This window comes from Durio zibethinus, chromosome 4, assembly GCF_047325235.1.
Source record: "Durio zibethinus cultivar Kanyao isolate XHJ-2024 chromosome 4, ASM4732523v1, whole genome shotgun sequence".
Classification (NCBI taxonomy): Eukaryota; Viridiplantae; Streptophyta; class Magnoliopsida; order Malvales; family Malvaceae; genus Durio; species Durio zibethinus.
This window is the reverse complement of record NC_143165.1, coordinates 3,648,992-3,660,288: the sequence shown is the minus strand read 5'-3', so window position 1 is coordinate 3,660,288 and position 11,297 is coordinate 3,648,992. Positions and strand designations below refer to the sequence as shown.

At 29.3% G+C, this 11,297-nt stretch overlaps 1 protein-coding gene and 1 pseudogene across 4 annotated transcripts; one reads left to right on the top strand and one right to left on the bottom strand.

The window, feature by feature from the left end:
- Window positions 1–6,359: 6,359 nt before the first annotated feature.
- On the bottom strand, window positions 6,360–11,220 carry LOC111288673 (uncharacterized). Of its 3 annotated transcripts, XM_089759143.1 has the most exons (6): window positions 10,465–11,010; window positions 9,990–10,350; window positions 9,529–9,670; window positions 8,851–9,009; window positions 7,296–7,616; window positions 6,360–7,117 (listed from the first exon to the last, which is right to left on the bottom strand). In XM_089759143.1, exons 1-3 carry the CDS (start codon window positions 10,863–10,865, stop codon window positions 9,662–9,664), a joined length of 771 nt encoding a protein of 256 aa, XP_089615269.1. In that variant the 5' UTR covers window positions 10,866–11,010; the 3' UTR covers window positions 6,360–7,117; window positions 7,296–7,616; window positions 8,851–9,009; window positions 9,529–9,661. The 3 variants fall into 3 exon arrangements, with proteins under 3 accessions (XP_089615269.1, XP_089615268.1, XP_089615267.1); XM_089759142.1 differs by lacking the exons at window positions 6,360–7,117; window positions 7,296–7,616; window positions 8,851–9,009; window positions 9,529–9,670 and adding an exon at window positions 11,126–11,220 and having other exon boundaries at window positions 9,975–10,350; window positions 10,465–10,867; XM_089759141.1 differs by lacking the exons at window positions 6,360–7,117; window positions 7,296–7,616; window positions 8,851–9,009; window positions 9,529–9,670 and adding an exon at window positions 11,111–11,202 and having other exon boundaries at window positions 9,975–10,350; window positions 10,465–10,867.
- On the top strand, window positions 6,979–9,997 carry LOC149519040 (G-type lectin S-receptor-like serine/threonine-protein kinase At2g19130; annotated as a pseudogene). The gene is made up of 2 exons (XR_016341367.1): window positions 6,979–8,863; window positions 9,866–9,997. The product of XR_016341367.1 is annotated as a G-type lectin S-receptor-like serine/threonine-protein kinase At2g19130 (transcript).
- Window positions 11,221–11,297: the final 77 nt, after the last annotated feature.

The following is an 11,297-nucleotide window of genomic DNA, read 5'->3' as shown; positions in this document are numbered from 1 at the left end:
TTCTGCTTCTTGTTTTTCTTGTCTTTGAGAGTAGATGAACTAGGACATTTAATGTTGTGAACATTGTTGTCCTTATTAGAAACTTCATTTTTCATTTGGGTTGCATTTTCAATTTGGATATATTGAACTAATTCATATAATTAAATGACTTCTTTTTATGTTTCAAATCCCTTTGATAATATTTCCAAGATGGAGGCAACTTACTAATGATGGTTAACACCTGAAAAGTTTCAAAAATTGGTTTTTCAACTTCATTGAACTCAGTTATAATATCATATAATTCATTTACTTGATTAATGATAGGTTTAATATTTATCATTTTATAATCAACATACATGTTTATTAGGAATGACCTGTTTGTAGCATTTTTTTCTCATACCTCATTTATATGGCAATTCAAAGTTTTCAAGTAGTATTATACTTGCGAAACACATTAAATAGTGAGTTGCTAAGTGCTTAAAGGATTGTCAATCGGTAAATATAGTTATTTTAAATCCATTTTTGTTATCTTGCTAAAAGTTGATCATTTTCATTTGTTTTTATGGATAGTACTTATGAAGGACATGTCACTTTCAACAAACTAACTTGGTAATATAGCTTTATTCTTCAACCCTTGTAATTTAGTCAATTGAGCCTTTCAAGTTTCTCAACTTCATAAACATGTAGTTTGATTGTAGATGTTGTTAATGATGAGGTTTATTATCCTTAAATTATTGTATTTGGGTGTAGTTATGGCAATAAAAACCATAAAAAAAAATTAAGAATAAAGAATAAAATTGTAGGTAAGACACTTCCAAAATTTTTTCTTAAAGATAATAGTCTTTTCCATTACATTGCAAATGGACTCTTGAAGACATTATCCTCATAATACAATGCCTACTATGAAGAAAAAAGAGATTGCACATTTATATCTTCTTGAACTCATTTGAACCAAAAATACAAAGAAGAAGGCAAGAAAGAAAAACTTATTTTAATCTTTGTAAACATGTTGTCATTAAAAATATGTTTAAAGAAGTATTTATAGACCTTAAAAAGGTGCCTTAAACTACTTTTTACATAAAGACATCATTTAAACGAATTAATACAACTTTTGAAATGAAAGAACACTTTCAACGAACTTATTTTTTTAGTTTTTAGGTGTGGATATTCGAAAGGTATTTGAATGCTTTTTTTTTTTTACTTTCAATTATTTTCATCCAAAAAGTGGGTATTCAAATACCTAACTTAGGGTATTTGAAGGTCTGTTTACCTAAATATGAGTATTTGAATGCCCAACTTATGGTATTCTAATGCTCTCTCTCAGACTTTCAATTCTTGAATCCAGAATGTGGGTATTCGAATGCCCAACTTAGGGCAATCAAATGTCTTCTTTCTTACTTTCAAATTTTATCATTTTGGAATAAAATAATCGAATGTCCCTTTACCATTTCATTTCAAAGATTATTTATACTTTTTAAATGCAATTTTATCATAAATGCATTCTTCACGATTTAGAAAACCAACCTATTAACTTAGAAAACATTATTCTTTAGTAATATATATAACATATACATATATATATATAAGGAAGGATCAACTTATGCATTGTAAAACTTTTTTACTTTTACGTATCTTTTAACCATTAATTTTAATAGATCTAATAGATGTGATTAAATCATTTTTTGTTTTTTTACTTATCTCTCTCATCTCTTGGATCTATTAAAATCAAGACTTGTATAATCTTCAGCATAAACTTTCTATCTTGATGATGATCTCTCACTTGTATTTTTTATTGTATCTTTCCTTTTCAAGCCTTAATTAAACTTAAAATGAAGCTTCAAAAAATAAAAAAATAATTTTATGTCAAGCTACAAATGCCATTTTTCTTAAAGTTGATTTTGTCCTTTTCAGTTATGATATACAAAAAAGATATAACTAAAATGCCTTCAAGATACAATAAATCTTTGTTCGATGTTACCTTGCACTTGTAACATTAAACCACTAAATATCTCTAAATGAGAATGAAAATATTAAACTTTGAACATTAATTTCTTCAGAAATAATATCAAAATAACTTTATTTTATTTTTTAAATAATAAGAGAAAGAAAATAGAGTTTCTAACTTATTCAATCTATTGAATTCATTGAACCATCTCAAATGACTACTCATAATCTTTATTTATAGGATTTAAATCCTAAGGTTGTGACCTTTTTATTATGTTATTTCAATCAAAGATCATTTTCTTAATAAAAAAATATACCTTTATGAATCATTAAGACATTTGAATAGTTAATTTTTTTTCATATTTTTCAAAATTTTGGAATATTCAAAGCATATTCCATTATAAATTATATTCATATTTAAACGAAGCAAAATTTGCTTTTATTATAAAAATTATCTTGAAACCAATCCTTATAACATACTATAAATTATAAATTTATATTTATTTAATTTTGATTTCAATATGAAGGAATCCCATATTTGTCACATTTCTTTTTTTACATAATTGAAATGCTTTTAAAAATTTCTTAGACTTTACTTACCATACCTTACATATAACTTAGATATTGTAATTTGCTTTCCAAAATGCTTTCTATCAATGACAATATATTCTTTTTAGTTAAGTAGTCATGCTAGCTGATTATCTAACATTTAAAATAAGGTAGTCAATTGATTAGTATAAAGCTATCAAATCTTTTTCAAACAGAAAGCCAACATCCTTCTTAAAAGCAATGGGCAATAAACTCATTTATATGGTTAATCGACTACTCTTTACAAAAACTTGTAACACATTAAAACTTTTTATTATCGGTGCACTATTTTTCATTTAAAAAGTTTCTATAGTCATTTTAATGTCTTTATTTCCATAAACCATGGACCCTTATGGCATTAAAATTTTTTCTTTGAATAAGACTAACTTAACTTCCATTTTATGAATAATAGACTATAATAGTTTTTATTCTTTTAATGTTTCTAGTCTTCTTATTTAAAAATTACACATAAACATTTCAAGAATTACCTTTCATTTGAAAATCTAATAATGATGGACATACATGAATTATGATAAAAACAGTGAATTTAAGAAAATCCATAACCATTTATAGTTGTTACCACATCTTATAAATAAAAGTAACAACAAATAATATGATCATAAAATCATGCATAAAAACAAAAAAAATAGATAGAACTTATATGATTTTTGGTGAGAACTGTTCACAACCAATTTTTGGTGAAAACCGTTCTTTTTTTCTTGCTTAACATACCTTCATATGTGAACCATTTCTTCTCCTTACAAATGGCTTCATTAATCTTTTTTCAATTTTTGCAATACTAAAACCATATTTTAGTACTTTTGAACCTTTCCATCTTAAGTTTGTATAAATGAATATAACCCTTAAAATTGTTAGAAAATTCTAAGACTTGTATAATCTTTATCACGAATTTTATATCTTAATGATGATATTCCACTTGTATCTTTAGTTGTAGTCTTCCCTTCCACATCTTAATTAGACTTAAGATGAAACCTTCAAATGATAAGAAAATGACTTCAAGGTGTGCTACAAATGTCACTTTCCTTAAGGCTTATTTCATTCCTACCAATTATGGATGTAAAACGGATATAACTAAAACACCTCCAAGATTCAATGAAGTCTTATTTGATGTTGCCTTGCATCAAACCACTAAAGATCTCTATATGAGAATGAAAACATCAAACTTTAAACATTAATTTTTGTAAAAATAATGTCAAAGTAACTTTACTTTATTTGTGTAAGAATAAAAGAAAAGAAAAAAGAGTTTTTGAATTATTCAATATATTAAACTCCTTGAACCATTGCAAATACGACTTATAATCTCTATTTATAGAGGTTAAATCATAAAATTGTGACTCTTTAATTGTGTTATTTTAATAAAAAAAATATTTTTTTTAATTAAAAAGATTTATTTTTGAATTATTAAGACTTATTTGAATAGTTAATCTTTTCATTCTTAAGAGAAATCACTTTTTACGTTTTTTTGAAATTTGTAACTTTACATGTAAGACAATTGACTACTTTTTTATATTTTTTATTTTCAAAAAATACTAAAAGAAGGGCAATTAACTCTTTTAGTAAGGTAGTCAATTCTACTATTGATCCAGAAAGGTTCCATATTTGATTTCCTATAAAGGAGTCAATTACTTTTTAATGGCAGTCGATTGTTATAACATAAGTCAATTTTTCGAAAGACAATTAATCAATAGCATTTGATTCATAGGTGGCAGTTGACTACTATTTATACAGAATCTAAGTTTTTGCTTCTGTTTGTCCAAATAGTCGATTCCATATCTTTGGCAGTCAACTGCTCTCTCTTAATGCCTAAAACAGTCAACTCATTTTAGTATGACAGTCGACTGCTTTCATTTAAAGTCTTTTCAATATGATTTTTTTAAGTCTAGAATCAATACTATTAATTATGGAATATTACCTTAAGTTATTTTAATAACTTAACATTACTTTTCTTTAATTAATTATTTATTTAATCATATTTTCATATTTCAAAAATATTTTCTAACATCATTTTGGGTTAAAACAAAATTTTGATTGTTTTGAGTTTGGATTTTTTGAATTTAACGCTCAATTTATTCAAATTCGAATCATTGGGTTTGCTTCATTTTGGATCTAAATTATTGAACCTTAAAATAAAAATAATATAATTTAAAGTTATTTTAGATTCGGATTAATTTGAGTTAAAACCATTTAAAGTTTAGATTAGATAATTGTGAGTTAAATTATTTTACATTTAGGTTAATTTGAGTTGTTGGATTTTTCTTTTTTGTTAAATCACATTTATTCAAGTTTGGTTGAACGAATTAAGCACATTTTTAAATTTCGAATCGATTTTGATAGCTATACTTATCATGGATTAGTTTGGTAACTTGCCTTCAAGGGATGAGTTGAACTCGTCGACACAAGTTTCGGTAATTTTTTATGCTTAAATTATGAATTAATACTTAAGTGGAGTTGCTTTTCCAAAAGTTTTCAATGAATGTCAAAATTTGGTAAAATAATAGATATGATATTTTGTATATTTATATTATTTATTTTATATTTAATATATGTAAAATATAAAAATTGTCATATCATAATTATATCAATATGTTAAATATAACACATTTTTTTTATTTTGTTAAATTAATTTACAATTTTGTTAAAATTTTATATTGTATTACTTTCATATTTTTTTATATCATTTTTGTATTATATCATTATGTATATTTAAAATTATCATATCAATAAAATAAAATTTTGTATCTATACCAACATATTAAATTTGAATTTTTTTATTATTTTTTAATGGCTCAATTAAAGCCTTAGTTAATTGCCATTTCACAGCCAAATTAACGCTTCTTTCAATTTTTTAAAAAGAATCACAAAAACAAAGATGAGCAGAAAAGCTCACAAAATCCTCAAAAATCACCAAAACAATAAAAAATATCATTATTTTAATTAAAAAATAAACTAAAAGTTCATACGAACGCAAAAGAGATAATTTTTTATTTAAATAAAAATTAAAATAAAATATTGATATAGATCTGCGCTTAATCAAATACAATAAATATCAATCAATTATTAATTTTGTGATGATAAATAGTAAAATATATAATTATATTAAATTATTATAATTTAAAAGTTTAAATTAATTTTATTTTTTGCTTATATGTTATTTCCATAAATTATATATTTTATTAAAATATTTTATTTATACTATTATTTTATAATTTCAAAAAAGAATTGAAAGCATAAAAAAATATAAAATTAAATTAAATAATGCATTTGAAATAATCTCTTATACTTATTGAATAAGAAATGATATAATGTAAGAAAATTATATTCATGTTTAACTTTATTTATAGTGCAATTTTGGAAGAATGAAAATTCAAAACTAACTCTTTGATAGACATATATTTATCTTTATCATTAAATAAAATATTTAACAATTAATTTCATATTTTATTTTATTAAAGAAAAATTTTTAGAGGTTTAATTAATTATATTAACTAAAATATGTATAAAATATAAATATTTTTAAAAACATTTTTAAATAAGAAATATTTGCCTCGAAGCGCGGACAAAATTCTAAATGAAAATTAAAATTCATAGATAACTTGTTAAATTAATTAAATATATAAACATTTGAATTGTTTGAAGAAATTCTAATTCTGTATATAAATAGGTATTTCAATTAAAAATTATGATAAATTTTATATCATTAAATAACTATTGACTAGTTTATTGTTTATGAAAACTTTTTTCATTAATTTTTTTTTCACATATTATTGTTTCATTAACTATTGACTAATTTCAATGAAAACCCATCATCCCAAAAAGTAGAAGCAGAAGACAACAATAGCAACTCATTCTTCAATTTTATGAGGAGGATTATGACTTTTCCGCGTTGTATCGTATGACTTTCCGCGTGAATACAACAACGAAGACTACCAAAGTTGAATGTCAAGCTTTTCATAGACAATACAGTACAACCATAAATCCATGAGAACTTTAAGCCAAGAGAAAAGATGGCAACTTGGTTCTGGCATAGAGAAGAAGTTTCAAGTGAAATGCATGCCTTGAGCAAGGACCAAATATTGTTCTTTCATTTAGTTCTTTTTGTAGCCTTGAACACTCATCTCTCTGCTGGCATTGATGCCATGGTTCCAGGCCAGCATATCTCCGGTAACCAACGGTTGACTTCTCAAGGTGGAGTCTTTGAATTGGGTTTCTTTACGCCAGGTAACTCCAAAAACTATTACATTGGTGTCTGGTATAAAGGACAACCAACACAAACAGTTGTTTGGGTTGCAAACAGAGATCAGCCTGTTTCAGATCCCTTCTCATCTGAATTAAGGCTATCAGAAGATGGTAATTTGCTCCTTCTTAATTCATCAAAAATGGAAACTTGGTCATCAAATGTGATGATGCCCAACATGCATAATTTAACTGTAGCTATGCTTCTTGATAATGGAAACTTTGTCGTGTAAAAGATTGAACCCTTCTAACATAGTGTGGCAGAGTTTTGATGATCCAACTGATACATGGCTTCCAGATGCCAAGTTGGGCTTTAATACTTCTCTTCAAACTTGGAAATTTTTACAAGATCCTGCGGCCAGAAAGTATTCAGTGATGTTAGAACAACCAGGAGGTAGACATGAAATGTATTGGAATATATCAGATTTGGAGAATGGGAAGTACTTCAAACAATTAATGCCCGTAAAAGGGGAGCTCTATAACATGGTCAACCTCTCTTACGGTTCCACAGAAGGAGGATTTTATTTTACCTATAGTGCTCTGCTTCCAAATACCCTTATGCGTTTCGTGCTAGATTCCTCGGGGCAGATCCAACTATTTGCATGGGAAAATTCTTCACTGAAATGGGTTTTACTATGGGAAAAACCAATATTTTGTGGTCCTTTCAGTGCCTACAATCGATATAGTGTACCGATTTGTGTTTGCTTGAAGGGAGGATTCATAACCAATACGTCACAACATGGGTGTATTAGGAGAACACCATTAGGATGCCAAAGTGGAAGAGAAGATAGCTTCATTGTCGTGCGTAACACAAACTTCTTTTTGGATACAGATACAGCGGCTCCAGAGAACTTAAAAGTTGAAAACATTAAAGAATGTGAGTTAGCATGCTTAAGGAACTGTTCATGTATTGCTTATTCTTATTATGATTTCTTTGATGATGATGTATGTTTGATTTGGAAAGGAAATCCACCACATCTACAACAACTTTCAGTGGATGATGCTACTGGAAAAAATATCTATGTTCGCGTTGCAGCCTCCGAGTCTGAGGTGACTAAGATCAACGTTATGACAAAGAGGAAAGCTACATGCATTGCTACTTCAATTGTTATAGGGGCAGCTGCAGTGGTTTTTACTCTTTTATGTGTTGCATTTAGAAAATCGAAGAAGAAAAAAAATTATAGTGAATTAGAAGCAGGAGGTGGTTTTTTGGTGATGTTCAAATACCAGGATTTGAAAATGGCAACAAAGAAGTTCACTGAAAAACTTGGAGAAGGAGGATTCGGCTTGGTATTTAGGGGGACACTACCAAATTCAACAGCCATAGCGGTGAAACAACTAAAAGGTCCAGGTGAAAATGAAAAGCAATTTCTTGCAGAAGTGAACACACTTGGAAAAATACAGCACATTAATCTAGTTCGCCTTCGAGGATTTTGTGCTGAAGCTTCCAAGAGATATTTGGTCTATGATTACATGCCAAATGGTTCTCTAGCATCTCTTTTGTTCCAAAACCACGATGATATTTCAAACTGGAGGACAGCATATCAAACAGCAGTTGGGACTGCCAGAGGAATTGCATACCTCCATAACAAGTGCAGAGATTGCATTATACACTGTGATATAAGCCTGAAAATATTCTGTTGGATGCATATTTTAACCCTAAAGTGGCTGATTTCGGTCTTGCAAAGCTTTTAGGCCGAGATTTTAGTCGGGTTCTGACAACCATTAGAGGGACTAGAGGATACCTTGCACCAGAATGGATGTCAGGCTTACCTATCTCATCAAAGGCAGATGTTTACAGTTATGGGAAGCTTCTTTTTGAGGTTGTATCAAGAAAGAGAAATATGGATACAGTAGCTGGCAATGATATACGCAATTACTTTCCTTATCGGGTTGCAAATGCATTGAGCAAAGGGGTGGATATCCTATCATTGTTAAGTTACAGCTTAGAGGATGGTATCGATGCTAACGAGCTCACTAGAGCTTGCAAAGTTGCTTGTTGGTGTATTCAAGATGATGAGAAGGATAGACCAAGCGTGGGGCAAGTAGTAAAAATTCTAGAGGGATCCATAGAAGTGGACATACCTCCAATTCCAAGGTACTTCCAATGCCTCAAAGATGATCCTGTGAAAGGAACATTTTACCAGGAAACTTCAACTTCTTCCTATTTGTAGTTGTTTGTTGCTTGTTGGTATGAATTTTTGTGCTATTTAGTTTGATTTAGACCAAGGTACCATACTCTTCCTGGTAGCAAAAAAAGAACATCAGTATATATGCAACTAATGCTGTTTACAATTTCCATTCACTGATTAAAATAAGTGAATAACCACATGGCAGTAGCAGACTGGTTAATCCTATACCACTCCTTCCCATTCCCAAAGATAAATCCTTCTTTATTCATGTATGTCAAATCTAAATCTCATCTAATAGCAGTACTAATTTTTGAATTTGAAACTCAACTTAAAAATGAAGTTTGAATCATAACTCAGCTGGGGTGAATTTATGAGATGGAATTGGTATAACAATAACCATGTCTCTATTTTCATGAGATGTTTTTTCCTTCTTTAGTATAAAATATTTTTTTATGAAAAATATCCATGAGTTTTAAATACTCAAAACTCATATAATAAAAATACTAGAGGTACTTGATGTAGATAATAAAAATGAAATCAAAATAATTTTAAATACTCATAACTCATGTAACTCAAAACTCAGATAACTCAAGTATAGCTACTTAATGTAGGCATTGATAAAAGACCTCACCAAACATGTCAAAAGGTCTGACCATTAAACACCATAGTAGCACAAGGAAAAATTGCCTTGGAGATCTTTTATGAGAAACCAAACTTCCAATGCATAAGAAAGGCATGCACCTTCATTGATGTGATCCACTGAACTAACTAACCTGCATATAATTCATAAATAAATAAAAAAAAAACCATAACATATTGTGGTGCAAGAGATTCAAAACTACGACCTAAAATGAGTTTTTTTGACTTTTCATTCAGCCAACCCCAGAATTATGGGATATAAGGCTTAATTTTTTGTTGTTGTTGTTATAACTTATTCTAAGGCTTTTTTGGATCAATAAAACTCGCAGGTGATATCAAATGGACCTTAACTTCTCATCTTTAAGAGGGTTTTCTAGATAATGAATTGAAGAATTTGAGTATTCTGCCAATGTATTGACAGTGTTTATATCTGTCAAATCAATACCAAAGCACCTGAGATTCAATGCGGAAGGCAAAAGCCCAACTGCCTCCGAGCAATGGCTTTATACCAACACCAAGCTCCATGCATAATTCCCATATCTTTCCGGAATTCTTTATACCAACACTGGGAACTCTTATTTCCTCAATTCGTTCATTTAGGATCACTGATATGATTCTTAGAAGAAAAGCCCGCTCTGGTGGGAAAAGATCATCCCCTGAATCAGTATTTCCACAATTCTCAAAAGGAACTGTCTTCACATAATTTAAAGAAGAGTGGAGGGAAGTGAATATCTTCCAAACAAAATCTTGAGAGAAGTAACTTAAACCAATCTTCTCCAAAGCCAACCGGTATGACAACAACAGAAAAAAAAAACTCAAAGAAAAAGAAGGATTTAGAGTTAGCTATTGGAAGATCTAAATCTATTGAAAACAAAGTAAGTTGGGAATAGAATAATGAAAACTCAGATCAAAGGCTAATCATCTGTACCTGAAACAATAGTCCATATTATACATAGGCAAGCCAGAATCTCTACATAGCTCAGCAGCCAAAATCATACACAAAGGATCACTAGTCTCCAGACTACGAACTCTTGCAAGCAAGGAAAACTCATTCGGAAAGAACTTAAGCCAAATAGCCTGCTGATGTTTTTCTCCAGCCAATGAAACATTTGCCAAAACTTGCAAACCAATACGAATAACCCTAAATTCTGGATTAGAAATAACTACTGCAGACCTTGAAACAAAAAGAACTTCAATTCCATTTTGCTCCAAAAATGCATTCTGATTGGCAACTTCTCCAGCACATAAGGAAGATGAATTTGATGCGCTAAGTAAAGGCCGCAAAACATCTTCTGGTCCATTGAAATCTGGTAATGATTCTCCATCCATTTCTGGACCAATGGAAAGAAAAATGAAATTGAAGGTTATGACTGTTTTATCATAAAAATATTCCTGAACTAGCAAACAACATGAGACAATGAGTAGCAATAAAAAAAATCTTTCCAGGCTACAAATTTATCAACCATGCCCAAAACCTTCCTTTTCCTCAAAACCAATAAACCTGCAAATTAAACCACAATCACATGGCTTAAGCCAACAAATGTGCTTGTGCTTGAGTAACTAAGAAGGAAAACCTAGGCCTAAGCCACCTGGAAAACTCTTTGAATTCTAACGCCTCCTGATTCCAAGAAATTAAGATTCCGCTATTTTTGAGGTATCCATTTCTGAACCTAATTATTTATTAAGAAATTAGAATGGCAACAAGGTGGCCGCCGGCGGGAACCGAGGAAGGCAGGAAGCGGTGGCTGCCAACTGTGTGCT